Source organism: Chionomys nivalis, chromosome 5 (genome assembly GCF_950005125.1).
Source record: "Chionomys nivalis chromosome 5, mChiNiv1.1, whole genome shotgun sequence".
Lineage (NCBI taxonomy): Eukaryota > Metazoa > Chordata > Mammalia > Rodentia > Cricetidae > Chionomys > Chionomys nivalis.
In genome coordinates, this window is record NC_080090.1 from 46,158,671 (window position 1) to 46,186,345 (window position 27,675).

Genomic DNA, 27,675 nt, shown 5'->3' on the forward strand with positions numbered 1-27,675 from the left:
GTGTGTGTGTGTGTGTGTGTGTGTTGGCTTCCCATTAAAGAAGGTGCACACTTCCTCAAAGCAGGCAATGCATGGCAACAGGATCACAAGGCAGCTGATTACCCTTCAACCACAGTCAAGAAGCAGAGAGAGGCAGGGAGTGAGGCAGGACCTTAAATCTTCCAGGTCTGTTCCCAAAGACACCCTTCCTCTAGTGAAGCTTTTCTCCTTAAAGGGGCCATATAACTCTTCAAAAACAGTGCCATGGGCTGCTGGGGACCGAGTTTACAAACAGTTTATGGGGGACATTCTACATTCAATCCCTGACAAGATTGTTTATGCCAATCAGAATTATACCAAAGTAATTAAATTAAGATTAAATAGAAAAAATTTCCAGGTCAGTAGGATGACTCAGCAGCTAAAGTCGCCTGCCACTAAGTTTGACAATCTGGTTTGATCTCCTGGATCCACATGGTGGAAGGAGAGAACCAACTGCTGAAAGCTGACCTCTGACATCACACACACATAGTTCTGTAGTAGGCACACACACACACAAATCACACATATCACACACATCACACACATATAGTGCTGTAGTAGGCATTCACACACACACCACACAGTGTTGTAGAAAGTAGGCGTGCACACACACACATCACACATCCATAGTGCTGTACTAGGCATGCACATGCGCACACACACACACACATCACACACCCATAGTGCGGTAGTAGGCATGCACCCGCACACACACACACATCACACACCCATAGTGCTGTAGTATGCCCATGTGCACACACACACACACACACACACATACACACAGAGAAACATATGAACACAAGATAAATAAATTAAATGTAATTTGTAAAATCTCACATATTCGATACAACATTTAGCTGTGTTCAACCTATGGAGAAGTAACATTAAGAAATGCAGGATTTCCTCCAAGAACTTAACTATGTTATTAAAACATTCCATCAAACATGTTAGAAAAGATAATTCTTGCAGATGTAGTCACACCAGGGATTCTTCTGCTAATGTTCCTGGGGAAGCTATTAGTCATCGGAGAGGTGGGCAGAGAGTCTTTCCAGACCGATTGGCCTTCCATCACTGACATTTTCAAATCCTTCATATTTCCATCTTTTCCCATGTAAATCACAGATTCCTGGTTTACGGTAATTTAATTAGGAAAATGTCGATAATAGCCCTAATTAAGCTCAGATATACATTGTGCTTGAGGAAACAATACAGAAGAGGCCCTTAATTAAGTTAGGGGAAATGTCTTCGGGGTGTATCTGCCACTGAACCTGGGCAGTTCAAAGTCTCCAGAGCTTTGGCTTCAGAGATGGGGTCTTCAGCATTGCCTTTGCTCTAATTTGCATGACTGTGCTTCCCATAGAGGTTCACCTAAAGAGCCTGAAGTTCTTCCTAAAGGGGACAGAGACCGCCACAACCGACTCAGAATAATAAACCTCTGACTAGGGACTGACAGCCAGAATCCATATCTCCGAGAACATGCCTTCAAACTCAGAAAACAAAATTAGACTTTTTACTTAATAATTCTGGGTGATCTGCCCCATCCAGATGCTCATTTCTGATTTTATTTATAGATCGTCTCATGATGTGAATGTGATGTTTCTTCTCCCTTCATCACTGACAGGTCACTGTTGACATTGAAGATGAGAATGATGAAGCACCTGTCTGCATCCCCTATCTGTCCACGGCCATCATCTCTGATGATGTTGTTGCTGGGACAAACGTCAATGGCCTCAAATTAAACTGCCACGACAGAGATTCACAGGATTTTGAGATGCGCTTTGAAATGGCTTCTGGTGGATACTTTAATTATTTCTTTTAATCGCAAACATATGTCAAGCTGACATTAGCTTATAATGTCAGACATGATATGTAACACTAGAAGTGACTGTTTATTAGGGTTAGACTATTTCATAGCTTAGTGTCGTGTTTCTTCACGGCACCCTTTCATGTCTACAGACACAGCTCAATTACTCCTGTGACTGCAGGACTCGGTTTTAGTACAAGAAGTTAAGTTTGTTCTCCACGGAGCTAGCAGAAAACAGAATCCATCTTTCCATCTGATGATGTTCTTACAAGTTCACCAGGCTAGAAGGTTTTGACTGTATTATTGTTGGCTCTTCATAGATTCACATAAACATTACAGTCCCCAGCTTGCCATCTATAGGAGATCTTCCTTTATTTGAGACCAACCATGTACCAGACATTTTTAGAAATTGTTACACAGACCCACCTGAGATAGGTGTGGAAGACATTCATGGAGCTCGTTATTTATTATACTTGGTACCATCAACACATAAAATCATAAATCAAGAGAAAGTCTACGCAGGAAAACACGGTCTTGACATTTGTTTTGACCATGGCAATAAGACCTTTTCATGCGTCTCATGCTGTTCTTCTGAAAGGATGAGAGTGTAGACATACTATTTAATTATGAAGACTAGTTTGATATTTACACCCGTTTCTCTTGTTTATAATAGTGTCTTCTAGGCCCTCGAGAGGACGTAATTTCTTGAGGACGTAATTGGTACTGTGGTCTGACTGGCTCATTAGATAGTAGTCTAGACCAGTGGTCCTCAGCCTCCCTAGTGCTGTGACCCTTTAGCACAGTTCCTCATGATGTGGTGAGCCCAATCACAAAATTATTTTTGCTGCTACTTCATAACTATAATTTTGCTACTGTTATAAATGGTAATTAAAATATCTGTGTTTTCCAGTGGTCTTAGGTGATACCTGTGAAAATGTCATTTGACCCCTAAAGGGGTCATGATCCACAGGTTGAGAACCACCGGTGTAGACCAAGTTCAAAGGGACAGTCAAATAAAGGAAGGGGAAAAATATTAGAGATAATAATCAGATAAGAGCATGAGATTTGCTGGCCACATGTGGGGGTTAGCCTCATGACCTTAACCTTTAAAACATTTTTATTCTTTTCTTTTTCGAAACAGTGTCTTTTGTAGACCAGGTTAGCCTGCAACTCTCTATGTAGCCAAGGAAGACCTTGAACTCTTGATCCTCTTGCCTCTTCTGTCCAAGTGCTAAGAGTATAGTCTTACTCTAACATGCCTAGTTTAAAACACCTTTTCCATGTATGTATTAATTATTTTATTTCAACTTTACTAATAAATTCTTTATAGGCATGGAAATTTACAGTAAAACACAAATTTTAAACCTATGTACATGATCTGTGTTTTAATATCATCTAAAGGTAGCTTAAGACAACTTGATGTATTATAAACTAATTCTGACTTTCCCATTATTCCTTTTAAAGGAAATGAAAACCTTCATTTCAAATTAGACCCAAGTCGGGGTACAAATACACCCAAATTAATTGTGCAGAATCCTTTCAGCTTCGAATCTGGAACCGAAGTGCAGTGGCAATACCATCTTGTGGTGCACGTGATCGACGACAACCTGAAATACGGCAAAGCCATTAAGCCCAAGACAGGAACCGCTGTCATAGACATTTATGTGAGAAGAACCAGCACGCCACCTCCTCCAACCAGTTCTGAAGTAAAGAGTTACAGAATTTAATTGGGATCTCTATGCTGTAAATAGTTTACTGCGAAGTCAAAGACCAGCCAGAAGTGCTGGAAGAATGCTCAGGCCATCACTGTCCCTTGTAGGCTTTTTGACTTTTATACTAATCCATAAAAGCCCTGCTGGGCTCTCTTGGACACTGTACATCTGTGAATAAATACCGTGTGCACAGGAATTAGAGAAAATTATATGCATACATATAGAGGGCCACTAAACTGCCTATAGAATTCCCCTAAACTGCTGGTCGAATAATATGAAGGTCTTGCTCAGTAGAAGGGAACACTATTTAGTGAATTAGAGCCATTAAAAACCTCTACAAATGGACACTTGCAACGACTCTGCTATCATAATAATGGACACCTACGATGTGCCGGCTTCACACTGCAGGTCTTACGGCCACCACTGCATCTCACCTTCAGCCCAACCCTACAACACTTAGCAGACCTTTTAGCATTTTATCATTTATAAAGCAGATGTGGAAAACCTCTGCTGAATTATATAATGGCTTATCAGCCACCCAAAGATGAAAGCTCCTATTCAGTAGACTTTAGCGTGTATTTTACTGTTCTGTGGCCTTTAAAATAAAAGTGACAAAGTCTTTTTCCCTGAGTATTGATTTTCAAGAATGCACTGTTACCTCAGGCTACACAAAAGGGAGTAGATACCAGGGACATAGAAACCTGAAAGAACTCAGTTATTGAGCAGAACCCTGAGTGTTATAGATCAAAAGACAGGTGGAAAAGAAGAGACGGGATTTGATGTGGACCATGGAGTGGCCATTTCGTGCAGCGCCATCTCTACATTTATTATTTATTTTATTTATTTATTTTAAGCCTACAGCACCTGGTATTCCCAGGTGGTCTCCCATCCAAGTACCAACCAGGCCCGACCCTCCTTAGCTTCCAAGATCAAACAAGATTGGGCACGTTCAGGGTGGTATGGCCATAGACCATCTCTACATTCTTAATTTGTTGGCTCTTTTGCATTTCTCATTGTTAGCTGGGCACTTACGAATACGCTGAGTCTGTTAAGATGGTGTTTTTACACTGATGTTACACCGCGTAAACAGATGTGTTTTAAAAACAGGGACTAACACTGTTTGCTTTGAAATAATTTTCCAGCAGAGGAAAGGTCTGACCATTGTGTACACAGCTATCAACACATATGAGAACAGCGCCTGGTATGTGCCTTTTGTCCTCACGCTGATGGCTGTGTTCTTTGCTGGACTGGTTTTCTGGATGTGTTTTCTTTTTTGGAGATATGGAAATATTAAAGAATGCTCTCAGAAAATGGCCAAGGAAGACTCCAAGTCGAAAATCAAGTATGTGACTTTTTTCTAAGTTTGATATAAAGAATTAAAAAACAAATTTGTGAACAAACAAATATGCTCATATTCTTTTGAAGCAAGTGGTTTGGGCAGATGTTTGACGATCACTAGGCATTAATTTAGGGACTTGTAGGCAATACATGTCAGCTCCGTCTCCATACACCTGATTGGTTTTAAAACTTATTGAGGCCAAAGAAATGGATAGAAAACACACCTGCTTTTGTCATCATTTATCAATACAGTTCTTCAGGGTAGAGAATGCAATAGCTTCAAAAGTGGAGTTGGCCTGGGAGGCTGAGGTAGGAGGATTGCAGATTCAAATCAGCATGAGTTGGAGCATTTGTATCAAAATGAAAAGTAAAGGAAGGAAGGGGATGAAAGTTACTGGTTGAGTGTTTAACTGCCATATTCAAGGCTCCGAATTCAGTCTTAGTCACACATGCACACACACACACACATCACACACACCACTGTGCTTCCATGTAGGGTAACACACACACGCTCTAGAGTTGGAGTTGTATTTTTGTCAACCACACAGGATTTTTTTTTTTTAGAATGGTGGAGTAGAGCAGGTGGGAATAGCTAATGAAAACCACATTGTTACTTCTTTTTAAAAAACTAGTTGTGCTAACAGTAACATGTTAACTATTGAATGAAATTATTTTCAATATACATTGTCATAATTTAACTGGTGTTTTGTCAAATTTTCTTTTTATACAGAGGAATGAAGTATGTTGTAGGTAAGCTATGATTTACTAATTATGCTTGAATTATGTAATTTAAAAGTTACATGTACTTATTTTAATACAATATTTCCTTGACTTTTTGAGAATTTCTTGAAATGTATTTTGATCATAGCCACCTTCATTCTTTCTCTTAAAATTTCCTAGATTCACCCTCCTACCTGTCCACTGCTTCCTGTCACAACTTCATGTCTTCTGAGAATGGCTGACCCACCAGGAACAATACACTTAGAAAAGAAAAACAAACAAACAAACACGACTGGTACCCCCTTTGCCAGAAGTCATCAAATGTCCCTGACTTGCTCCATGCTAGGCTACCGAGAGACTTGTTTTTGTGCAGGTCGTGCGCTGGCAACCTTGCTGCTGAGAGTCCTGTCACGCCCAGAAGACATGGTTTTGCTCATATCCCCCATGACCTCTAGTGCTTACAATGTCTACTCTCCCACGATGGCCCTGAGCCTTGGGATGAGGGTTTGATATAGATGATCTATTTGTGGTGGAGCACTCCACTGACCCTGATTCTCTCCACTTTGGCCAGTTGTGTCCTTCTGTGTCATTTGCTGATGAGGTCCAAAATCTGCAGCAATTTATTGGTATAGAGAAATGAATTTAGAGGGATATTTGACCCCTTTGGCCAAATAATAGTATTAGGTCCTCTCCCGGGATGTGTGCGCTCCCAACCATTTGTTCTTGGCTAGATTTACAGTGCTAGGCATTCTTTCCCTTTTGAGAAGTTGGCCTAAAAGTCAAACAGAAAGCAATTGTTTATCCTATAACGTTTATGTGGCTATTGCACTCATGGGCAGAACTTACTAAGTTACTAAAGCTATTAAATGTGGCTATTAAAGCTCATAGTATCACAGCTGGGAGTGCTGGTGGCAGCTTCTTAACCCCAGCAACTTACAAGGCACTCTGGCTACTGGGGAAGCTAGACAGCAGGGAAGAGGCTTCCCAATCAATAGCAACTTGAATTCTCCATGTCCTATGACCAATGTGCACAGTGGCTTCAGCCATGAGGATCACCATCAAGTTTCAGCAGGCAACCATGGGTAATGGCAATGAGCCTATATTTTGGGGTGAATCTCCAGGACACCCCAACTAGCAGCTTGAAGAGAAGTATCCCATATTTGCTGTGGGTTTTTTTGTTTTGTTTTCTTTTTCTTTTTTAGATTTTTTTCGAGACAGGGTTTCTCCGTAGCTTTTGGTTCCTGTCCTGGAACTAGCTCTTGTAGACCAGGCTGGCCTCGAACTCACAGAGATCCGCCTGTCTCTGCCTCCGGAGTGCTGGAATTAAAGGCATGCGCCACCACCGCCAGGCTTTCTTTTGTTTTCAAACAGGGTTTTTCTGTGTTGTTCTGGATGTCCAGAAACTTGTTCTATAGACCAGAACCTACAGAGGTCCATTTGCCTCTGCCTCCCAAGTGCTGGGATTAAAGGCAGTGCTGCCACCACCCAGTGGTCTCAGGCTTTTTAATTTGGCAACCAGTGACGCTCCAATTAAGTTATTTTATATGAATATATGCATATAAATGAACCTCACAAACAGTAGATTTTCATATAAGGCATTCTTCGTGCTATCTTAAAAATATGGACTGCATCACAAATTTGCTTGTTGTCTTTGTGGAGGAGCCTCGCTAATCACTTCAACTTTAGTGTGTGAATTTCTGAGGTGACCACATTTTAATTTCAATTTTGCGGGAGGTTATAGGATACCTGGTGGGAGTCAGGTTTGCCCTTCTACCCTGTGGGCACCAACCTCAGGCTATCATTCTTGTCAGTCATCTTGCCAGTCCAAACTACGTCATTTAAAAATGCCGCCCCCTACATACTTCTTATTTGTTTATTTACCACTTTATGTTTTTTTTTTAAAACAGGAGATAGAAATCAAAAAGAAAAAAATGTTATCACAGAAACCAGAAATAAAAAGCTAGAAGTTCTAACAGTAAGTACATTTTTATCTATTTTTGTTACATTATTTTCCTTCTAAGGATATGGTAAAATCTATTCAAGCTTCATAGGAAGGAAATAAAATTCATTTTAGTTCATCATTTTTGCTAAATTAGTATGTGCTACAGAACTTGAATTTCAGAAACTTGGTGAGATCAAAATTTACCTAAAATATATGTACACATAGCAAAAATGACTCTAGGCAAATGTAAATCTAGCATTATTTAATACTACTTAGAATTTAAAACTATATTTGAAATTATTATACATGGGACAGAGCTGGGCAAATTCCTCAATGTTAGAGTCTTTAGCAGATGGTAAATCTACGCCCAGAGAAGCAAATCAATTCAAAGTGGCCAAAGCTTAGTTGATGTATAATTCACATAAATACACCAGAGAGGGCTGGATCATGGATCCATAATACAGCAAAGAACAAGACAGGCCATCTTTAGTTTCATTCTCCTTGCCTCCTGCACACTTAGAACATTCCCACCAAAGTCCTGGCTGGCCATGGCGTTGCTTCATAGGCTGTCTCCCTCTCAATGCTCCACTCTCCCCCTTTTCTGTCAGGAGCCTGAGTGTCCTGGTGTTTCTGTAACAGAACACTATAGACTGCCTGGTTTAAACCACAGATTCATTAGTCAGGGTCCTAGAGGCGAGATGCTCAGGGTTCTGTTGAGGCTCTTTGGCCTTGAGGACAATCTGTTGCCCGTGCCCCATGGGCTCTTGTCCTGTCGATCATATTGGGCTAAGATTCATATCTTCATTTTACTTCATGACCTCTTTAAAGTACTCCCAAATGCAGTGGTATTCTGAGGGACTGGAAAGCCAGGAAGCTGGCATACAGATTCGGAAGGAAGGGCACAGTGTGACCTATGACATGCCTCATACAATAGTCCCATGAGAGAAGTGTCCTAGTTAACAGAGGTCATGGTGGCAGGCAGCCCACTGTAAGGGATGTTGAGAGGAAGTGAGACAGCCAGTAAGTTTTATTCCCTGCTAACTGCTAACCTTCTACAGATGGGAAAGATGGGAGGACTGAAAAGAAATCATGTCCTAGATTTATTTCTGTTGCTGTAATAAAATATCCTGACAAAAGCTTAACTTACAGAAGAAAGTTTATTTTGTCTAACAAATGTGGGGTCCGACACTGCCGTGATGGGAGCTTGAAGCAGCTAGTCACATCACAGTCGGCAGTAGAGAGCGATAAACCCGTGGAGGCTTAGGGTTCAGCTAGTTTTCTCTTCTTTTACTTGTCCAGAGTCCCAAACCAGGGAATGGTGCCACTCACTTTCAGGCTTGACCTTCCCACATCAAAAAACACACTTAAGCCCCCCCCGCTGGACATGTCCATAGACCATCCTGACCTAGATAACCCTCTCCTGAGACTCTTTCCAGGTGATTCTAGGCTATATCGAGCTGACAGAAATTAGAACTAGCCATCATAAGTATTCAACACATGACAGAAGTAATTTTATCAAGCTGGCTTTATTGTTTATGTGAGCATTACTTTTTTTTTTTTTTTTAAAGGAAACCACTGTATATGAAACTGTGTTTGATGGAGAAGCCATTGATCCAGGTATGATGCTTTTGGATCTTTTGAAGTAAATATCATTTATGGATTTAGATACTCAAAAATATGAACGGATTGATTATTTACTATGCTTTGCAAAAATAACCATGCTTGAGAAAGCTACTCTAAATAAGAAGGGATCAGATTAAAAAAAAAAAAAAACCAGTTGAATTATCAATGGCATTTAGTGCTTGGGGAACATCACCCTTACTTAGTCCTATCAAATTATTGCCACCTGGATATAGGCCAGACATTTAGAATTCCATGAGGCTAAAGGAACAGGACATCTACATTATTACATATGAAATATGCATCTTTAAAATATAGATAACAAGTTTAGTTAACTCCATTCAAGTAAATAAATAAAATATACTTTTATACCTGATTTTATATTTCTGGGTACCAAACAGCCCAAAAGTTTACTGGTTTAGGATAATAACCATCTTATTATAATTTGTACTTGAGTGTGTCAGGAATGTGATGAACTATCGCCTGAGAAGTTCTTTATCTTTATATGGATAAGTGATACCTCTCCAGCTCTGTTCTTCTGGCTGTTCGTCTGATGTCATGGGTCCAAAGTGGTTATACTCACAGCTTGACATCACGGAAAGACATTTGCAGGTTGGGTGTAGTTGGGTCCTCTGGCCTCTTCACGTACTTTCTCTGTCAGAACTAGCTTCACACTGGTCACGGTAACTTGCATCTCTAGATGGAGTTCTATGGACCTTGTCACCTTTTGAGACCCAGCCCTGGAAATCACAGGGCATCACTTCTGTTTGCCTATTGGCTGAGCCACCAATGTCTACCCAGATTCTAAGCAAGCGGCACTTGAAACCTCGGTAAGGGTCAAGCTCAAAGGCTGCCTTAGCTGTCTTTATCAGCTTCTGTATCTCTAGGCCTGGTGGGTCAGTTTCACAACTCTTATCCTATCGTTTATCTGTTATGAATCCTAGGGCTACAAAGCAGACCATACCTTCGTTTTATAAACGAAGCTTCTTTTCCAAGCACATCATCCTAAAGGAAGAAAGAGGCCTCGGGAGTGATTAGGGACGTAAGACAAGCCACAGATTTGGAAGTAGAAGGCAGAGGCTTTGAAGTTGATGTCATTGACACCCTTCCTTGTGACCTTGGCGGAGGCATTTAATATTCCAGAGTCTCCCTTTTCACAACTGAAAAGTGGGCTTTACATGTCTCCTGGGGGTTGCTGTGCAATTTAAACATGACCCTAATTCATATAAGAATAACTTTGTCAAATGCCATGCCACATGAGGTATTAGTAACAACAGTCTCATTAGACTGCAGACTCTTGTGGTATTTCTCTGTAATTTAGCTCCTGCCAGCTCTGGGTGTCTTGGCATGAAATCAGTGATATTTTATTGCTGGCTTCCAGGTTTTCCCTAAATAAAGTCACTCTTTAAAATATTTTATTAATTGAAAACATATTACTCATCCTTACCTGTTGTATGTTAAATAGACTCTTAGGAATTTCAGTCTCCAGTAATTTACTAAAAGGGCATACGAACAAATTCAGATGCTGTCAGATGCCAGGCATCGCTTGCGGTTCTCATTCTTCACAACAACAAAGGTTGCATTTGATTTCCAGATTCCTGTGATGGAAATGCCATCATTGTTCCTGTTTAATTGATACTGAGTCAGAGGCTTGGAAAATGGGTTACAGTCACGTGGCTTTCTTTGCTTTCGGAGCAGGGAGGAGGAGAGTTGATGTACCTCTTCAGGACAGACTGGATCTTAAGAAGCAGGAAGGCAGAAGCAGATGAGGAGGGTACCAGAGGACTATTAAGTGACCATAAGCAGGTGATATCTTTTACCAGATTTCCTGGCATGAGACTAGGAAAGCAGCCGGTGTTGAGTGACTCCAGGCCCTCTCTGTGTCTCCTCTATTGCTGCAATTGTTGCTATTTTCCATTGCTTGGGATTGAACCTGCACTAGGACAGTGGCCAATCACTGTGGGATCTTGCATGAACTAGGCAAGTGGCCCATCACTGTGGGATCTCCCTGTACTAGGCAAGTGGCCCATCACTGTGGGATCTCCCTGTACTAGGCAAGTGGCCCATCACTGTGGGATCTCCCTGTACTAGGCAAGTGGCCCATCACTGTGGGATCTCCCTGTACTAGGCAAGTGGCCCATCACTGTGGGATCTCCCTGTACTAGGCAAGCGGTCCATCACTGTGGGATCTCCCTGTACTAGGCAAGTGGTCCATCACTGTGGGATCTTGCATGGACTAGCAAGTGGTTCATCACTGTGAGATCTCCCTGTACTAGGCAAGTGGTCCATCACTGTGGGATCTTGCATGGATTAGCAAGTGGTCCATCACTATGGGATCTTGCATGGACTAGGCAAATTATCCATCACTGAACTATAACCCCAGCCCATACTTTACCATTATTATTGGAAGTAATTAAAAATTTTTTCATGCTATTTTTGGCTTCCTCTAAAATTAGAAATATGTACACATTTATCCAATACTTTTAACACTATGCACCAGGCTTGTAGGTGCTTTATAAACATAATCTCTTTTGTTTTTTATGTCAAATGTTAAACAATTACAAAATTATGCTTTTTATTAAAAACTACTGCAATCAGTATGTGTTTGTGACTTTGTGCTTTCCTCAACTGCTCTCTCCCTTACTTTGGTGACAAGGTCTCCCACTGAACCTGGACCTCACTGCTTTAGCTAGAGTAGGCAGCCAGTAAGCTCCAGAAAACTACCTGACTCTCCACCCCACTATTACCAACACTGGAGTTACAGATGTCTTCCTCTGGGCCCAGATTATTATTATTTTTAACTAAGAAAAAAATCAAGCATCACGCATGTAATGCGCTTTAACCAAATCCACCTCCCTTTCTCATCTCCAGCTACTCCTCCTCCATCTTCAACCCATTTTCTTCCCAACTTTATGTATTCAAAATAAAAACACCAAAACAGCAACAACAGCAACAAAAACTCATGGAGTCTACTTAGTGTTGCCCGTGTGTGTGTAGGGCCATCTACTGGAGCCAGGGGAGCTTCTCAGCAGCCACACCGTCTGTCCCAACCCCAGCATCCATAGTTACCAATAGACCCTCCCATGCACTGCTGGGATGACGGCTGGCCTGTCCTGTGCAGGTTTTGTACTGCAGCCACAGTCACTTCGCTTGTTTTGAACCCGACTGTTAGATGCACAACATAGCTATCATTATCAAGTTCCAGTGTAAACTGTTAGACAAGTGTAAAGTTGTGTGAGTGTGTATGTGTGTGTGTGTGTGTGTAGAAAGGGGTTTTCAGTGAAGATTGCTGTTCATACCCACGTTAGAAGACTCATCCTTCAGTGAATGGATTTTGCGGAGCTGGCTCAGCTTAGCACAGCTCTGCAGGACGGTGATATTAACCTGCCTATGTTCCTTCTTATCATTGTTTACCAAATGTTAGTTAGGACTAGAACATGAGGTTTAAAGTCCTGTTTGTTTCTGGAGTCAAGCAAACACAGATCACCACGCAGCTTCCTTCCTACATTTGGCTGTTAGGTTCAAAGTGTGATAATCACTTACAGATGGCTTAGCACTATCAGTTAACAAATGCATGCCTCAGTTTTCCTATTTCTAACAGGTAAGCACCCCTCCAGCACAGTAGGTGTGTTTGTCATGAAAATATTGCATATACTTTTCTGAGTACTTCTACAATCCGAACAGTACTACAAGAATAAATTTTCTACTATTGTTAATTTTTGATCTAGCCATCCAATAAACAGTCATGATAGGCTACTTTCAAGCCTTATTGCCCATATTCTTTCTCCAATATCTCATTATTACTTCTAAAAAGATTGATTGATAAATCCTTAAATTAATCAAGGAACTTGTGGGTGGGGAGCAGACCCAATGACAGTTTTGAGCTGTTTTTTTTTTTAACCTATAAAAAGTAATTATAGGCTCACAAAATTGTCAAAAACCAGTACAGAATGACTTCATACCTATTCTGTTACCAAGTTTCTCCTAAAACAGTGGTTCCCAACCTTCCTAATGCTGCGACTCCTTAAGACAGTTCCTCATGTTTGGTGACCCCCAACCATGAAATTATTTCATTGCTACTTCATAATTGTAATTTTGTGACCATTATGAATCATAATGTAAATATCTGATATGCAGGATATGTCATCTACAGCCCCTGTGAAAGGATCACTAGACTCCCAAAGGGATCGTGACCCCATAGGTTGTGGGACCCACTGACCTAAAAGGAATATCTTTGAAAATTGCAATACATTGTCCAAAGTAAGAACCGGACATTGGCACCGTACAGTCAACTAGACCAGAGCCTTCAACTCCATCTGATGCATGTTCTAAAAATCTACCTCCTAATGGAGAGCTAGTCATCTCTGGAGGTTAACGCAACTGCTGGAAGTGTCGATATATAGTACTCTTCTTCCTACCAAAGGATCCATTAGAAGGCACACGTTTTTAAGTGCATGGGAAATACCAAGCTACTTCTTTTCTTCTTCTTTTTCTCTTGGTAAAGAAAGCAAGACTTGAGAAGTCAAGTCAGCCCCTCTCAGGACCACACAGTCGACGTCTGCTAAACACTGGGTGCAAGTTTATCTCCATTCACTTTCTCTATGTCGTGTGCTTTCTCTCTTCAGTCTCTGGGAAGGTGTATGCATACAACAGCCGAACAGGGGCAAGAAAGTGGAAGACACTCGCTGGGCACCAGGAAGAGTCCTTTGGGAGCACCTATGCCCTCTCAGAGGCCCGTCCCTTGAAGGAGTCAACATCCTGGAAAACCTCAGTACAGCACCAGTTCCTCTGAGTGATGGCATTTTTGAGGCTGTGACTGGCATGGCTGCACAAATTTAAGCTGTATGACCTGAGGTCAGCTGCTCTGTCGATGTCTGTCGCTTCATAAGATCAGCTGGTTCAGACAGAGGGCAGCAAGAGGTGCCAGCCTTGAGTCTTTAGCTACGCTTTTGCTGAAGACTATATACTATCTGTATACATCCTGGGTCATACCTCACTCCATAGAGTATAGCACTTTTAGATCTCACACGTTTTTTTCTCGCTGCTGGAGACCAGCACATGCTTGGCACCGAGTAGGGCTCCACACCTGTATCTGGTAAATAAAAGAATTTGAGTGTCTGAATTCGATCTCTGGTCACTTATTTCACGGTGACTTACAGAACAGAAATGGAAATCGTCTTCAGGAAAGGCAAATTTGTTTTGTTTTCATTTCATTTCTTGTAGCCACAAAAAGTGTATGATTTTACGGAAGCACAATAGATCTTGCTTTTAATTTTCTTTTTATAGGTCTCTGGAGGGTGCACTATCAGGGGACTTTACTTATTAATGACTTGCTAAGGAAATGCCAGTGTCAAGCTTTTCAAAATCTGTACACTTAGATTTTAAAAACTCATATGGGCTTTCTCACGACCTCTGATCTGGATCCCTGTAGCATGAAGGGGTCTCAGCACCAGATCCCGGAAGATATAAGAGCAAGAGAACACAGCACTGTTGAGGGTCTGTGCCAATACTCACTCCCAAATGAAGCTGGCTTGGGATGTTTTTACTTTTAATTAATCTTAACCAAAGTAATATATACACTGTGAGCAATAAACTAATATTTGAATATGAAGGTATCAGGGACTCGAATGACCACAGATGGTTTAGTATTCATTTCTGTTGGCACAAGTTCAAGATTTGGGAGACCTGATCTCCGAAGAGAAAATACCCGCAATTAAGCAGAATTATTTTTTACTTAGATCTGCCTTGAGGGATGACCCATAAGAGACACTATAGTATGAAGATTGTCAACAAATTTGAAGGGCAACAAGTCCTGCAGTCTCTCTGAAGTCCACTATTTCTTCTAGAAAATGAACATAGTAATCACAAACTTGTTTATTTATTTAGGTGTCTGTTCATGTGTTTGTAGACATAGATGCATGTCATGTGTGTGTGCATATGTGTGGAGACCAGAAGTTAATGTCAGGTCTCCAATATTCTTTGTTTGATTGAAAGCAAGACCCCAGCCCTCTAGCACCCCTATATCCAAAGAGTCTGGAATGTAATATTAAGTTGGGGGCATCACCCCATCCCCTGGCAGCCATCCTTGGGGCACCAGTGGAGTGCCAATGGAGTGAAAAGCTCCATCTCAGGCTCTCTCCCCCTGGGAATTGCCTTGGGCCAGACTCTACCTCTGGGAAAGCCTGCCAAACACTGACACCTTCCCAGGGAGGGTCAGGACCACTCCCACAGGCTCTTTAGGCTTGCTGGAAAAAGGAACATGCGGTTTTGGGGTTTGTGTGTGCTTTCCCTCTCTGTCTTCCCTCCCTGCCATGCTCCCGGCCACCTGAGAGCGCTGCATTTATAAAACGTGGGCATTTTTGGTTTTGTCTAATCTGGTCTAATTGGAGTTATTTTGCATTAAAAGTTTTTAAAGCCCATTATTTAGCTATAACTGACCCGAAATTCACTCCGTAGGCCAGGCTGGCCTTGAACTCACAGAGATCAGCCTGCCTCTGCCTCCTGAGTGTTGGGACTAAAGGTGCACATAACTATGTTTGGTTGTCCATCTTGTTTTTGGGACTGGGTCTCTCACTGAGCCAGGGATCATACTGTGTCAATTTCCTTATCACTGGGATTGCAGTCACTCACTGCTGTCCCCAGGGTTTTACGTGGCCGTGGGAGATTTTCATAGGTGTGCTGCAAAGCAAGTGATCCACATCCCCAGCCCTCGCGGCTTTATTTTAATTTCCTGGTTGAGTTCTGAGAAGAAACATTAAGCAGCTCAGAGTCTTCCCCGGGCAGCACCTCCTAACCTGTAAACTGGAGACCCAGGAATACGGAGGGGGTCAGAACAGAGTTCTGGGCTACATAAATTGGAACCAGTTGGTAATTATCTTAACAATGTCTATGAAAGAGCAGACTGCTCTTTTTCCAGATGGCAAGCTAATTCTCCTCCAGGGGAGAGACCAAAGATTGTCTGAGAAAGTACTCTTTCCTCTCCAGGAAGGCTCTCTTAGGATCAATTATGATTTGACGAATAGAGGTGCCTGAGTTTCCATCTGCCACACACTTAGAAACTTTCTTTACAAAGTCTAGATTGGATCCATTTGTATTGGCTCTGCCTGTGCCAAAACCAAACAAAAATGAAATGTTAAGTTGGCGTTTGTTATCCACACAAACAGGCTTGTTTTCATTTGTTTGGTGGTTTGGGATCCAGCTGCAGACCTGCCTGCCGAAAAGGCCTGGAAAGGAAACAGTCTGGCAGAGGTGTCTGGGACAGGAGTGGAGCAGGTGGCCTCAGGGCCAGGCTCTGCAGTGGGATTTTTATATCTTTGTCAACTTGCTTCCAAACTATACTCATTTCTGGTGTCACTATGTGTCCAATTTAATAATAATGATTGTATCAGTTTCGGAGGTGCCATTGACACATCCACAAACTGGGCAACTTAAAACATCAGAGGCATATGTAGCCCTGCACTGTTCTGGAAGCCTAGGTGTTATGTGTGGTTGTTAATAGAGCAGGTGTTCGCTGGAGTTTCTGGGGAGGAAGCCTCCTGGCTCTTCCAGTCTGTGATGGCTGCAGCCCTGGATCTGCGCTTCTCTCTAGTGCCTGGCAGCTACATAGTAGTTTTTCCTTTATGTGTTCATCAGATTTCTTCCTGCTGCACGTGGACCTGTCATTGTTCTGGTGTAATTTTTTATCTTGCCTTTTCTACTTCATGTTGATATAGCATCTGTTTTGGGGTGTGGGTTTGGAACAACCAGGATGAAAGAACGTTTGCAGAGAGATTGTGTTCACAGAATCCAGGTTTTAGAACATAAGCACACCATTTTTGAAGGTCTCCATTCAATCCACTACGGGGATTTTAAGATACTTTAATATGTACGATTATTAGACCTATTGTCTCATGCCTGCAAACCGAGTATTGAAAGGTGAAACACAATGGTCGCCATGAGTTTGAGTCCAGGCTTGTCTACAGAGTGTGTTCTAGGCCACCATAGGCTACAGATGTCTCTCATCTACTTACTCAGTGTGTATGTGATAAAGGAATGCCATTTTTATGATATAACTCGTGCCAAGAATTTTTCATCACTAAAAATGCAAATATGTTTGATTTGGCAATTTCATTGTTTGCACAATAAGTATGAAGAAATATGCAATAAGATATACATATATAATAGCTACAGGATTTATTTGGATGATTGCTATGATACCATTGTTTAGAGAGAATAGTTATAAAAACCTAAGTACTCATTACTACAGGGCTTGGATGGGAAGTCACACTCTGTCCATGTTCTGGGATGTATGATGTAGCAAAAGAACCAGGCAAGAATTGGTGGTAAGCAGGAGAACTGGAAAATTATGGAATTTTAAAATATAAATAATCTGTGTTTGAGGGCTGGAGAGAAGTGAGATGCCCGGAACTATTACTAAATGATCCCTCCAGAGCAGTCCAGGGGAAGGGAAAGACAGAGGGGTAGGGAACTTCTGTTGTCATGGTATCATGGAAATTGAATCACTTCACAATGTAGGTATGGTATTTTTTACATACACACACACACACACACACACATATATATAAATTGATTTTATTGAGTTATACATTTTTCTTTGCTCCCCTCCCTTTCTCTCCCCTCTCCTTCAACCCTCTCCCATGGTCCTCATGCTTCCAGTTTACTCAGGAGATTTCGGTAGACATGGTATTTTTATTATTTAATGTAATTAATAGAGGTTATATAGTGATGATAATGGAGGGCATTATTTTCTTTCTAAAATCCGTCCTGTCTCATTCTGTCTGACTGTTTGTTTGACTGTCTTTTATGATGTGTGTGTGTGTGTGTATGTGTGTGTGTGTATGAATGCAAGGGTTTATGTGTGTATATGTGTGTATGTATGTGTGCGTGTATGTTTGTATGTGTGTGTGTATGCATGGATGTTTTTGTGTATGTATACATGGGTGTATGTTTGCATGTGTGTATGTTTGTGTGTGTGTTCAGGCCATGTGTTCCCTGGAGCAAGGTGTGGCGATCAGAGGACATCTTTGTCATTGGTATTTATTTCCCTTCCACCTTGTTGGGGACAGGGTCTCTTGCTGCCCACTGCTGTGTATGCCAGGCTACCAGCCTGGGTGTGTCCCGGAATTCTGTCTCTGCTTCTCATAGTGCTGCAGGAATGCTGGAACTGTCGACACGCTGTCATGCCTAACTTTATGTGGGTTCTGGGGATTTGAACTCAGGGCCTCACACTTGTGCATCCAGTGTTTTACCCGCTGAGCTATCTCCCTAGTTCTTTTTAAAGATACTTGTTTCTGGAATATTCTCAGATCCGGCGGCCTTTCAAATTACAGGAGTCATAGATTCAGGTTGCTCTAGTGTTTGGGGGTATTTTCTTCCTCAATTATGTAACCACTGTTGATTTTTTTTTATCCTTTTTTTCTTGGCAAATGGATTCTTTCTATTTTCTGATTTGGTAGCTAAATCTTTTCTCCTTCTTTTCATGGTTCCCAGCTCATTGAGACTCTGCTCCACTGTTACAGAGACCTCTTTGGTTGCTAACTTCAGCTCTCACCAGTGACATCCTCAGCTTGGTTTACATGCTCACTTCGTTTTGTTTTGCTTTTCTTTTTTTTTGAGACAGGGCTTCTCTGCATAACTCTAGCTGTCCTGGAACTCACTCTGTTGACCAGGCTGGCCTTGAACTCACAGAGATTTACCTGACTCTGCCTCCCAAATGCTGGGATTAAAGGCGTACACCACCACTGCACAGCACAAGCTGACCTTTTTAAGCTTTAAAATCATATGAAGAAGAAGAACAAAAACAAGAGGAAGAAGCATTCTGTGTCTGTTTGCGAACACACATAGGGATATGGTGTGTACCTCACACATGCTTCTAAGCCTCCTGGGTATCTCTTTGTTGAAGTTGTTATCTGCCTTTGCAACAGTTCCATGTCAGAAGAGGTCTGTTCTTAATGTTTTATTTGCTCTTCCTTAGGACTCTCGTCTTTCTTTGGGAGGGCCTCTTGGTCTTCCTATTTTCTGTCTATTTTAGGGTTTGGGTGCAGTTGGTGTGGGTCTCTCTGAGGTGAGTGCGCAGGCACTGGTGTCTTACCTATGTGAGCTGACAGTCTAGTGAGACAGGCCACCAGATCTGTCACGACAGCTGATCTTCCTTTGGTCTCTCAGTTCCAGCAGTAAGAAACATTGTTCTGTACCTTGACTGGTCCTTGGTTGTCCTCGGCATCAGAGAGACAGAGTCCCTTTGTTGGTTTATGTCAAATTTTATGTTGTCAAGGGGAGGCCCACTGAATTTCACATCCCAGAGAGGAAATTTTCTTTTTTTTATGTCCAATTATTTTATTTATTTATTTGTTTGTTTATTAAAGATTTCTGCCTCCTCCCCGCCACTGCCTCCCATTTCCCTCCTTCTCCCCCAATCAAGTCCCCCTCCCTCATCAGCCCTAAGAGCAATCAGGTTTCCCTGTCCTGTGGGAAGTTCAAGGACCACCCACCTCCATCCAGGTCTAGTAAGGTGAGCATCCAAACTGCCTAGGCTCCCACAAAGCCAGTCTGTGCAGTAGGATCAAAAACCCATTGCCATTGTTCTTGAGTTCTCAGTAGTCCTCATTGTCCACTATGTTCAGCAAGTCCGGTTTTATCCCATGCTCTTTCAGACCCAGGCCAGCTGGCTTTGGTGAGTTCCCGATAGGACATTCCCATTGTCTCATTGTGTGGGTGCCCCCCTCGTGGTCCTGAGTTCCTTGCTCGTGCTCTCTTTCCTTCTGCTCCTGATTTGGACCTTGAGATTTCAGTCCGGTGCTCCAATGTGGGTCTCTGTCTCTGTCTCCTTTCATCGCCTGATGAAGGTTAATATTCAGGAGGATGCCTATATGTTTTTCTTTGGGTTCACCTTCTTATTTAGCTTCTCTAGGATCACAAATTATAGGCTCAATGTCCGTTATTTATGGCTAGAAACCAAATATGAGTGAGTACATCCCATGTTCCTCTTTTTGGGTCTGGCTTGTCCAGAGAGGAAATTTTCATATTCAAGATCCAGGGTGCTCTGTGCTGGTCCTTTGGTACTCTTCTAGTTCAGAAAGGAAACACTGTCAACTTTTCAATTGTTCCATCAGGTCCTTGCCTCTGAATCATCGGCAACCTCTTTGACCCCATGCAGCCCAGGGCACAATGTCAACCCACCTATACATATTCAAGTACAATCAGAATAAGATGTGCCTGCCAGAGGCTCGCCTGGGCCAATCCTCCTGCAGCCTCCCTTCACCCTTGTGAGCTGTAACAATACACAGATTAAGCCTGCTTTGTCCTATGCACCATCACACAGTTATCAGCATTGCTAGCATCTACCTACTACATGGTAGCTGTACCCCATGTAGATCTTGCCAATGTCTTCTGGAGAGGGAAAGTATCTGCCCAGTTGAGACCATTGGCTTATGAGTTCTGCCTGTGGAGGGAGTTTCCAGGAAAAGGAAACCAAACTCTCAGAATACTTTGAAATTCTCCTTTGCACATAGGCCAAGACTGGAGCTGGCAGGTAGAATTAATTAGCTTGAGATCTTTCTTGAGCTCTGGCCTGAGATCTTTTATTGGAAAGGAAAACATAGTTCCTTGAATTGAATATCAAGCAGACAGAAAATATGATCATGCTTTGAACATGTGTCTCCCAGCTAACAGGTTGAATCCCTACAGAGGCTGTTGACAGCTCTCTGAAATCTCAGGGCTGGCTTTTTGACTTTCGTGACCCATTTTTGGGTCCTTAGGAAGGATGTCTTACCTCCTTACAACTTGTATGAGCATGGTGACTTCTGCTTTCCTAACAGGCTGCATTCCTCATTCTGATGAGAGCACCAGGAAATGGATTTCTGTGTTTAGGACTAATTTGAATTAGAAGGACTCTTTTACTTAAAAGACAAAGAAACAGTAATTTTCTCAGGAACTCACAAAAACAATAAGCATTTACAGTTTGGTGGGATGTTTGAAATCAAATGAGTTAACGCAAGTGTACACTTACGTGGTTGGTGTGGGACCATGGTCTATATTCTGTCAATTATATTTTAAATAAACACTGATTGGCCAGTAACAAGGCAGTAAGTATAGGTGGGACAACCAGACAGGAAGTAGAGGTGGTTCAATGAGAACAGGAGAATTCTGGGAAGGAAGCCCATTCCTCTGCAGTCCTGACCAGCCACAGAAGAAGCAAGATGTAACTGCCTCGCTGAAAAAGATACTGAGTCATGTGGCTAACATAGACAAGAATAATGGGCTAATATATGTTATAAGAGTTAATACGAAGCCTGAGCTAATGGATCAATCAGTTTATACATAATGTAGACCTCTGTGTGATTTCTTTGGGACTTAACAATTGCGGGAACTGGGCAGAACAGAAACACAGACAACACCTGGTCACTTCAAGGGTTCCTTTGATATCTTATTTATTTTTAGGTTTTATTACATTTCTTTCTTTGGGTCTCTCTCTCTTTCTCTTCCACCTCTAACTTTATTCTGACACCTGAAAGGGATGTCTTGGAAAGGAAGAGATGCTGGCCGTGTTCTTGACTGCTACCCCATCATATTACGTTATACCTGGGGATAGAATGCTAGCTACAATGAACTTTGCAAATACCTTGGAAAAATTGAAGACGGCCCTGGGAGAAAATCTCTCCTGATCACTTAATAGCTGTACCAGAGCTTAGAGCCTTGAAATAGCATCTGTAGAAGTTGGCTCCTGGACTGTTAACGCTGCTTACATCGCTTCAATCAATCTTTGGGATTTACAAGGTAATAGAAAATGTTTCCCATAAAATCAAACTTTTTTTTATCTGCCAAAGTAAGTTTTTAGTAAAAATGCACTGAGATGATCTTTGAAAGCATGTTTTTCTCAAGAGCAGCAGATTGACCTGTGGGAAGCTTATAAGGAATTTCTGGAAGGTTCTAGGGCAGAAATATTTCAGCAATTAGTAACTAACGAGAAGTGATCTATCTGTAGTTATTCCTATGATCTTGAATCAGTCATTTCCTTTCTCTACACTTTCATTTCTCCTTAGTACAACTATCTATCTTTCTATTTATTTATCTATTTATTTACACAGAAGATTCTCTGTGTAGCCTAAGGTAGCCTTGAACTTATAATACTTTTGCCTCAGCATCTTGAGTGTCAGAATTACAGCTGTACACTGCCATATCTGATTCTAATATTTTTTTTTTTTTTACAAAAATCAGAGTGTGGCAGGATTTAAGCCATGCTCTTCTGGACTGAAGAGGTCAGAGTTGCTTGTATGGGTTGTATGCTGCTTAGTTGTTTGTGCGTTTGTTTTGTTTTTCAAGTTGATACAAGCTTTGTTTTGTTTTTCAAGTTGATACAAGCTAGAGTCATGTGGGATCAAGGAATGTTAACTGAGAAAGCACCTCGATCAGATTGGCCTGTAGGCAAGTCTGTAGGGGTATTTCCTTCATTCATGAGTGCTAAAGGAGGGCCTAGCCCACTGTGGGCAGCGCTATTCCTTGGAACATGGTCTAGGTCACGTAAGAAAGGTAGCTGAACACACCTTGGCAAGCAAGCCAGAAAGCAGTGTTCCTCCATGGCCACTGTTTCTTGTTCCTGCCTTGAGTCCCTGCTGTGACTTTCCTTCATGATGGACTGAGTTGTGAGATAGAATACACCTTCTCCTCCTTAAGCTGCTTTTGGTTGTGGTGTTTATCACAGCACCAGAAAGCAGACTAGGATGCGTTAGATGGGAAAGCAATGAGAATCTGGGTTCCTGCTCTTTCTTCCAGTGAGTCAGTGTCAGTGTCTTACATCACTATTCTTACGAATAAGTCCAAGTCCTCCTTTCCATCTTCCCTCCTGTTAACTGTGCTCATCCTTTACAGTCCAACGAACCTTGACATCCCACTCACAGCCACCTAGATATGTCTATTGCTTCTTTTCTCTCTTTCCTAGCATTGCTATGTAAGCATAACTAGGGAAGGCTATCATGAAGCAAAATGGAGGAAATCTGAGGTTATAATGAAGTGGTACGGGAGAATTGTCTGTATTCTGTCAATAATGTATTTTAATAAAACGTTGATTGGCTAGGCAGGAAGTATAGGTGGGTCAACCAGACAGGAAGTAGAGGCAGGGCGATGAGAACAGGAGAATGCTGGAAAGGAGGAGGCCCATTCCTCCCATGCCTGACCAGACTACCGAAGAAGCAGCAAGTAATCTGCCCAACTGAAAAAGGTACTGAGCCACATGGCTAGCAAAGATAAGAACAATGGGTTAATATAAGCTATAAGAGCTAATAAGAGAGTGAGTCCCTGACCAGAGGGCAGGCCTCAAGGTCCCCGCCAGGGAAAGCGGGCCCCTGCTGCTGGGGCTGCAGTCTCTGCTGTGATCTGCTGGACCTGCTCTGCCTGCGCCCTACTTCCATTAGTCCCTGGCTCATTGGGGCATCCAGGAGTTCCTGTGTAGGTGCCGAGAAGTTTCATCGGGACGGGTGAGTGTGTGCTATCCTGGGGCGGACTGTCCCGGTAGAGAGCACAAACACCCCTCCCCCAGCTCCTGCTGCAGGGCTTGCTCTCCTACACACCCGCCCCCACCCCCACCCCCAAACCTGCCTTGTCTGCAAGGTCCTTAGCTGTGGAACAGTTTCCTGCCATTTCACTAAGGCTACCAACCCAGAGCAGTGAGTCCCTGACCAGAGGGCAGGCCTCAAGGTCCCCGCCAGGGAAAGCGGGCCCCTGCTGCTGGGGCTGCAGTCTCTGCTGTGATCTGCTGGACCTGCTCTGCCTGCGCCCTACTTCCATTAGTCCCTGGCTCATTGGGGCATCCAGGAGTTCCTGTGTAGGTGCCGAGAAGTTTCATCGGGACGGGTGAGTGTGTACTATCCTGGGGCGGACGGTCCCGGTAGAGAGCACAAACGCCCCTACACTAAGGCTACCCAACCAGAGCAGCGGGCAGGCCTCAGCAACCCCCGAAAGGGAGCGCAGGCACCTCCAGCTTGTACTGCAGTGTCGCCTGTGTTCTACTGGACCCCGCCCGACCCCTTGCATTCGGCCTTCTTTACGCGGGTCATTGGAATACCACGCATCCATGTTTTGGTGTTGAGGAGTTCACCTGGAAGGGAACGGTTCCTGCCCCTACACTGAGGAGATACACCTAGAGAGTTAGTCACAGCAAAGACTGGTCCAAGACATCAGGCCTCTCCTGGCTCCATTTGAAGGAAAAGATGGGCAGGCGCCAATGCAAGAATTCCCCCAACAACTTGAAAGGCAACGTGACATCACCAGGATCCAGGAATCCCGAAATGAGAAGTCTAAACCCTAATACAGAAGAATTAGAAGAATTCGACTCAAAAGTGAATTTTATGAAAATAATAGAGGACCTTAAACAGGAAGTGAAAAACTGCCACAACCAATTAGAGATTACAAACAAAAAGGTAGAGGAAATGAATAAATATCTCAAAGATACCCAAGAAAACCAAGAGAAACAAGAAAAAGTAATCAAACAGGTAAGGGAAACGGTTCAAGACTTGAAGAACGAAGTGGAAGTAATAAAGAAAACACAAACCGAGGGAAGGATGGAGATGGAAAATTTGAATAAACGAACAGGAACTACAGAGACAAGTACCACCAACAGATTACAAGAGATAGAAGAAAGAATCTCAGACACTGAAGATACCATAGAGAAAATAAACACTCTCATCAAAGAAAACAGCATAACCAACAAATTCTCATCACAAAACATTCAGGAAATCTGGGACACAATAAAAAGACCAAACCTAAGAATAATAGGGATAGAAGAAGGAGAAGAAGTACAGCTCAATGGTCCAGAAAATATATTTAATAAAATTATAGAAGAAAACTTTCCCAACCTTAAGAAAGATATTCCTTTGAAGGTCCAAGAAGCATACAGAACACCAAATCGACTGGATCAAAAAAAAACATCTCCTCGTCATATAATAATCAAAACACAAAACATACAGAATAAAGAAAGAATATTAAGAGCTGCAAAGGAAAAAGGTCAAGTTACCTATAAAGGTAAACCTATCAGACTTACACCTGATTTCTCTATGGAAACCATGAAAGCCAGAAGGTCCTGGATAGATATACTGCAGAAACTACGAGACCATGGATGCAAGCCCAGACTACTATACCCAGCCAAGCTTTCGTTCACTATAAATGGAGAAAACAAAGTTTTCCAGGATAAAAACAAATTTAAACAATACGTAGCCACAAATCCAGCCCTTCAGAAAGTAATTGAAGGAAAATCACAAACCAAGGAGTCCAACAATGCCCACAATAACTCAGACATCTAAAGACCCTTCACCAGCACAACTTGAAGAAGGGAAACACACAAACTCTACTACCAAAGAAAAGAAAGAAAGAAAGGAAAAATGACCGGAGTTAACAACCACTGGTCATTAATATCACTTAATATCAATGGACTCAACTCACCTATAAAGAGGCACAGGCTAAGAGATTGGATACGAAAACAGGATCCAACATTCTGCTGCTTACAAGAAACACATCTCAACCACAAAGACAGACATCTACTCAGAGTAAAGGGCTGGGAAAAGGTTTATCAAGCAAACGGACCTAAGAAACAAGCAGGTGTGGCCATACTAATTTCTAAGAAAGTTGACTTCAAACTAAAATCAATCAAAAGAGATGGAGATGGACATTTTTTACTCATAACAGGAACAATTCACCAGGATGAAATCTCAATCCTGAATATATATGCCCCTAATATAAAAGCACCCACTTATGTAAAAGAAACGTTACTAAAACTCAAGGCAGTCATCAAACCACACACACTAATAGTAGGAGATTTCAACACTCCTCTCTCACCAATGGACAGGTCAATCAAACAGAAACCTAACAGAGAAATAAGAGGATTAAGGGAGGTAATGAATCAAATGGACTTAACAGACATCTATAGAACATTCCACCCAAATAGGAAAGAATATACCTTCTTCTCTGCAGCTCATGGAACCTTCTCGAAAATAGACCACATACTCGGTAACAAAGCAAACTTACACAGTTACAAAAAAATATCGGTAACCACCTGTGTCTTATCAGATCACCATGGATTAAAGTTAGAATTCAACAACAATGCTATCCCCAGAAAGCCTATGAACTCATGGAAACTGGACAGTCAACTACTGAACCTCACCTGGATCAAGGAAGAAATAAAGAAAGAAATTAAAGTCTTTCTTGAATTCAATGAAAACGAAGACTCAACATACTCAAACCTATGGGACACTATGAAAGCAGTGCTAAGAGGAAAATTCATAGCATTAAGTGCCCACTTAAAGAAAACGGAGAAAGCACACATTGGAGACTTAATAGCCCACCTGAAAGCTTTAGAAAAAAAAGAAGCAGACTCACCTAGGAGAAGTAGAAGACTGGAAATAATCAAATTGAGGGCTGAAATCAACAAAATAGAAACACAGAAAACAATCCAAAGAATCAATGAAACAAAAAGCTGGTTCATGGAGAAAATCAATAAGATTGATAAACCCCTATCCAAACTAATCAAACGGCGGAGAGAGAATACGCAAATTAACAAAATCAGAAACGAAAAGGGAGACATAACCACAGACTCAGAGGAAATTCAGAGAATCATTAGATCTTACTACAAAAATCTGTATGCCACAAAATTGGAAAATGTTATAGAAATGGACACGTTTTTAGATAAGTACCATATACCAAAGTTAAACCAGGACCAGGTGAACAATCTAAATAGACCTGTTAGTCGCGAAGAATTAGAAGTTGTTATAAAAAACCTCCCCACCAAAAAAAGCCCAGGTCCAGATGGCTTCAATGCAGAATTCTACCAGAACTTCCAAGAAGACCTAATACCTATACTCCTTAATGTATTTCACAATATTGAAACAGAGAAGTCATTGCCAAATTCCTTTTATGAAGCTGAAGTTACTCTGATACCAAAACCACACAAAGACACAACCAAGAAAGAGAACTACAGGCCAATCTCACTCATGAACATCGACGCAAAAATACTCAATAAAATACTGGCAAACCGAATCCAAGAACACATTAGAAAAATTATCCATTATGATCAAGTAGGCTTCATCCCAGAGATGCAGGGCTGGTTCAACATACGAAAATCTATCAATGTAATCCACCATATAAATAAACTGAAAGAAAAAAACCATATGATCATTTCATTAGATGCTGAAAAAGCATTTGACAAAATTCAACATCCCTTTATGATAAAGGTCTTAGAGAGATTAGGAATACAAGGGTCGTTCCTAACTATAATAAAAGCTATTTATAGCAAGCCGTCAGCTAACATCAAATTAAATGGAGAGAAACTCAAAGCTATACCACTAAAATCAGGAACACGACAAGGTTGTCCACTCTCTCCATACCTCTTTAATATAGTGCTTGAAATTCTAGCAATAGCAATAAGACAACATAAGGGGATCAAAGGGATTCAAATCGGAAAGGAAGAAGTTAAACTTTCATTATTTGCAGACGATATGATAGTGTACATAAGCGACCCCAAAAACTCCAGCAAA

At 41.8% G+C, this 27,675-nt stretch overlaps 1 protein-coding gene and 1 non-coding gene across 2 annotated transcripts in view; one reads left to right on the plus strand and one right to left on the minus strand.

Moving 5' to 3' along the window:
* LOC130874124 (cadherin-related family member 3-like) overlaps nucleotides 1-9,183 on the plus strand; it is an 88,477-nt gene extending 79,294 nt beyond the window's left edge. The window contains exons 13-18 of the mRNA XM_057769122.1: nucleotides 1,643-1,814; nucleotides 3,290-3,531; nucleotides 4,680-4,879; nucleotides 5,606-5,625; nucleotides 7,503-7,570; nucleotides 9,106-9,183. Of these exons, the coding sequence (XP_057625105.1) occupies nucleotides 1,643-1,814; nucleotides 3,290-3,531; nucleotides 4,680-4,879; nucleotides 5,606-5,625; nucleotides 7,503-7,570; nucleotides 9,106-9,183 (780 nt within the window). The remainder of the gene's footprint in view (nucleotides 1-1,642; nucleotides 1,815-3,289; nucleotides 3,532-4,679; nucleotides 4,880-5,605; nucleotides 5,626-7,502; nucleotides 7,571-9,105) is intronic.
* LOC130875234 (5S ribosomal RNA) lies at nucleotides 4,390-4,508 on the minus strand. Its single transcript, XR_009057172.1, has one exon. It is a non-coding gene; the product is annotated as a 5S ribosomal RNA (ribosomal RNA).
* Nucleotides 9,184-27,675: the final 18,492 nt, after the last annotated feature.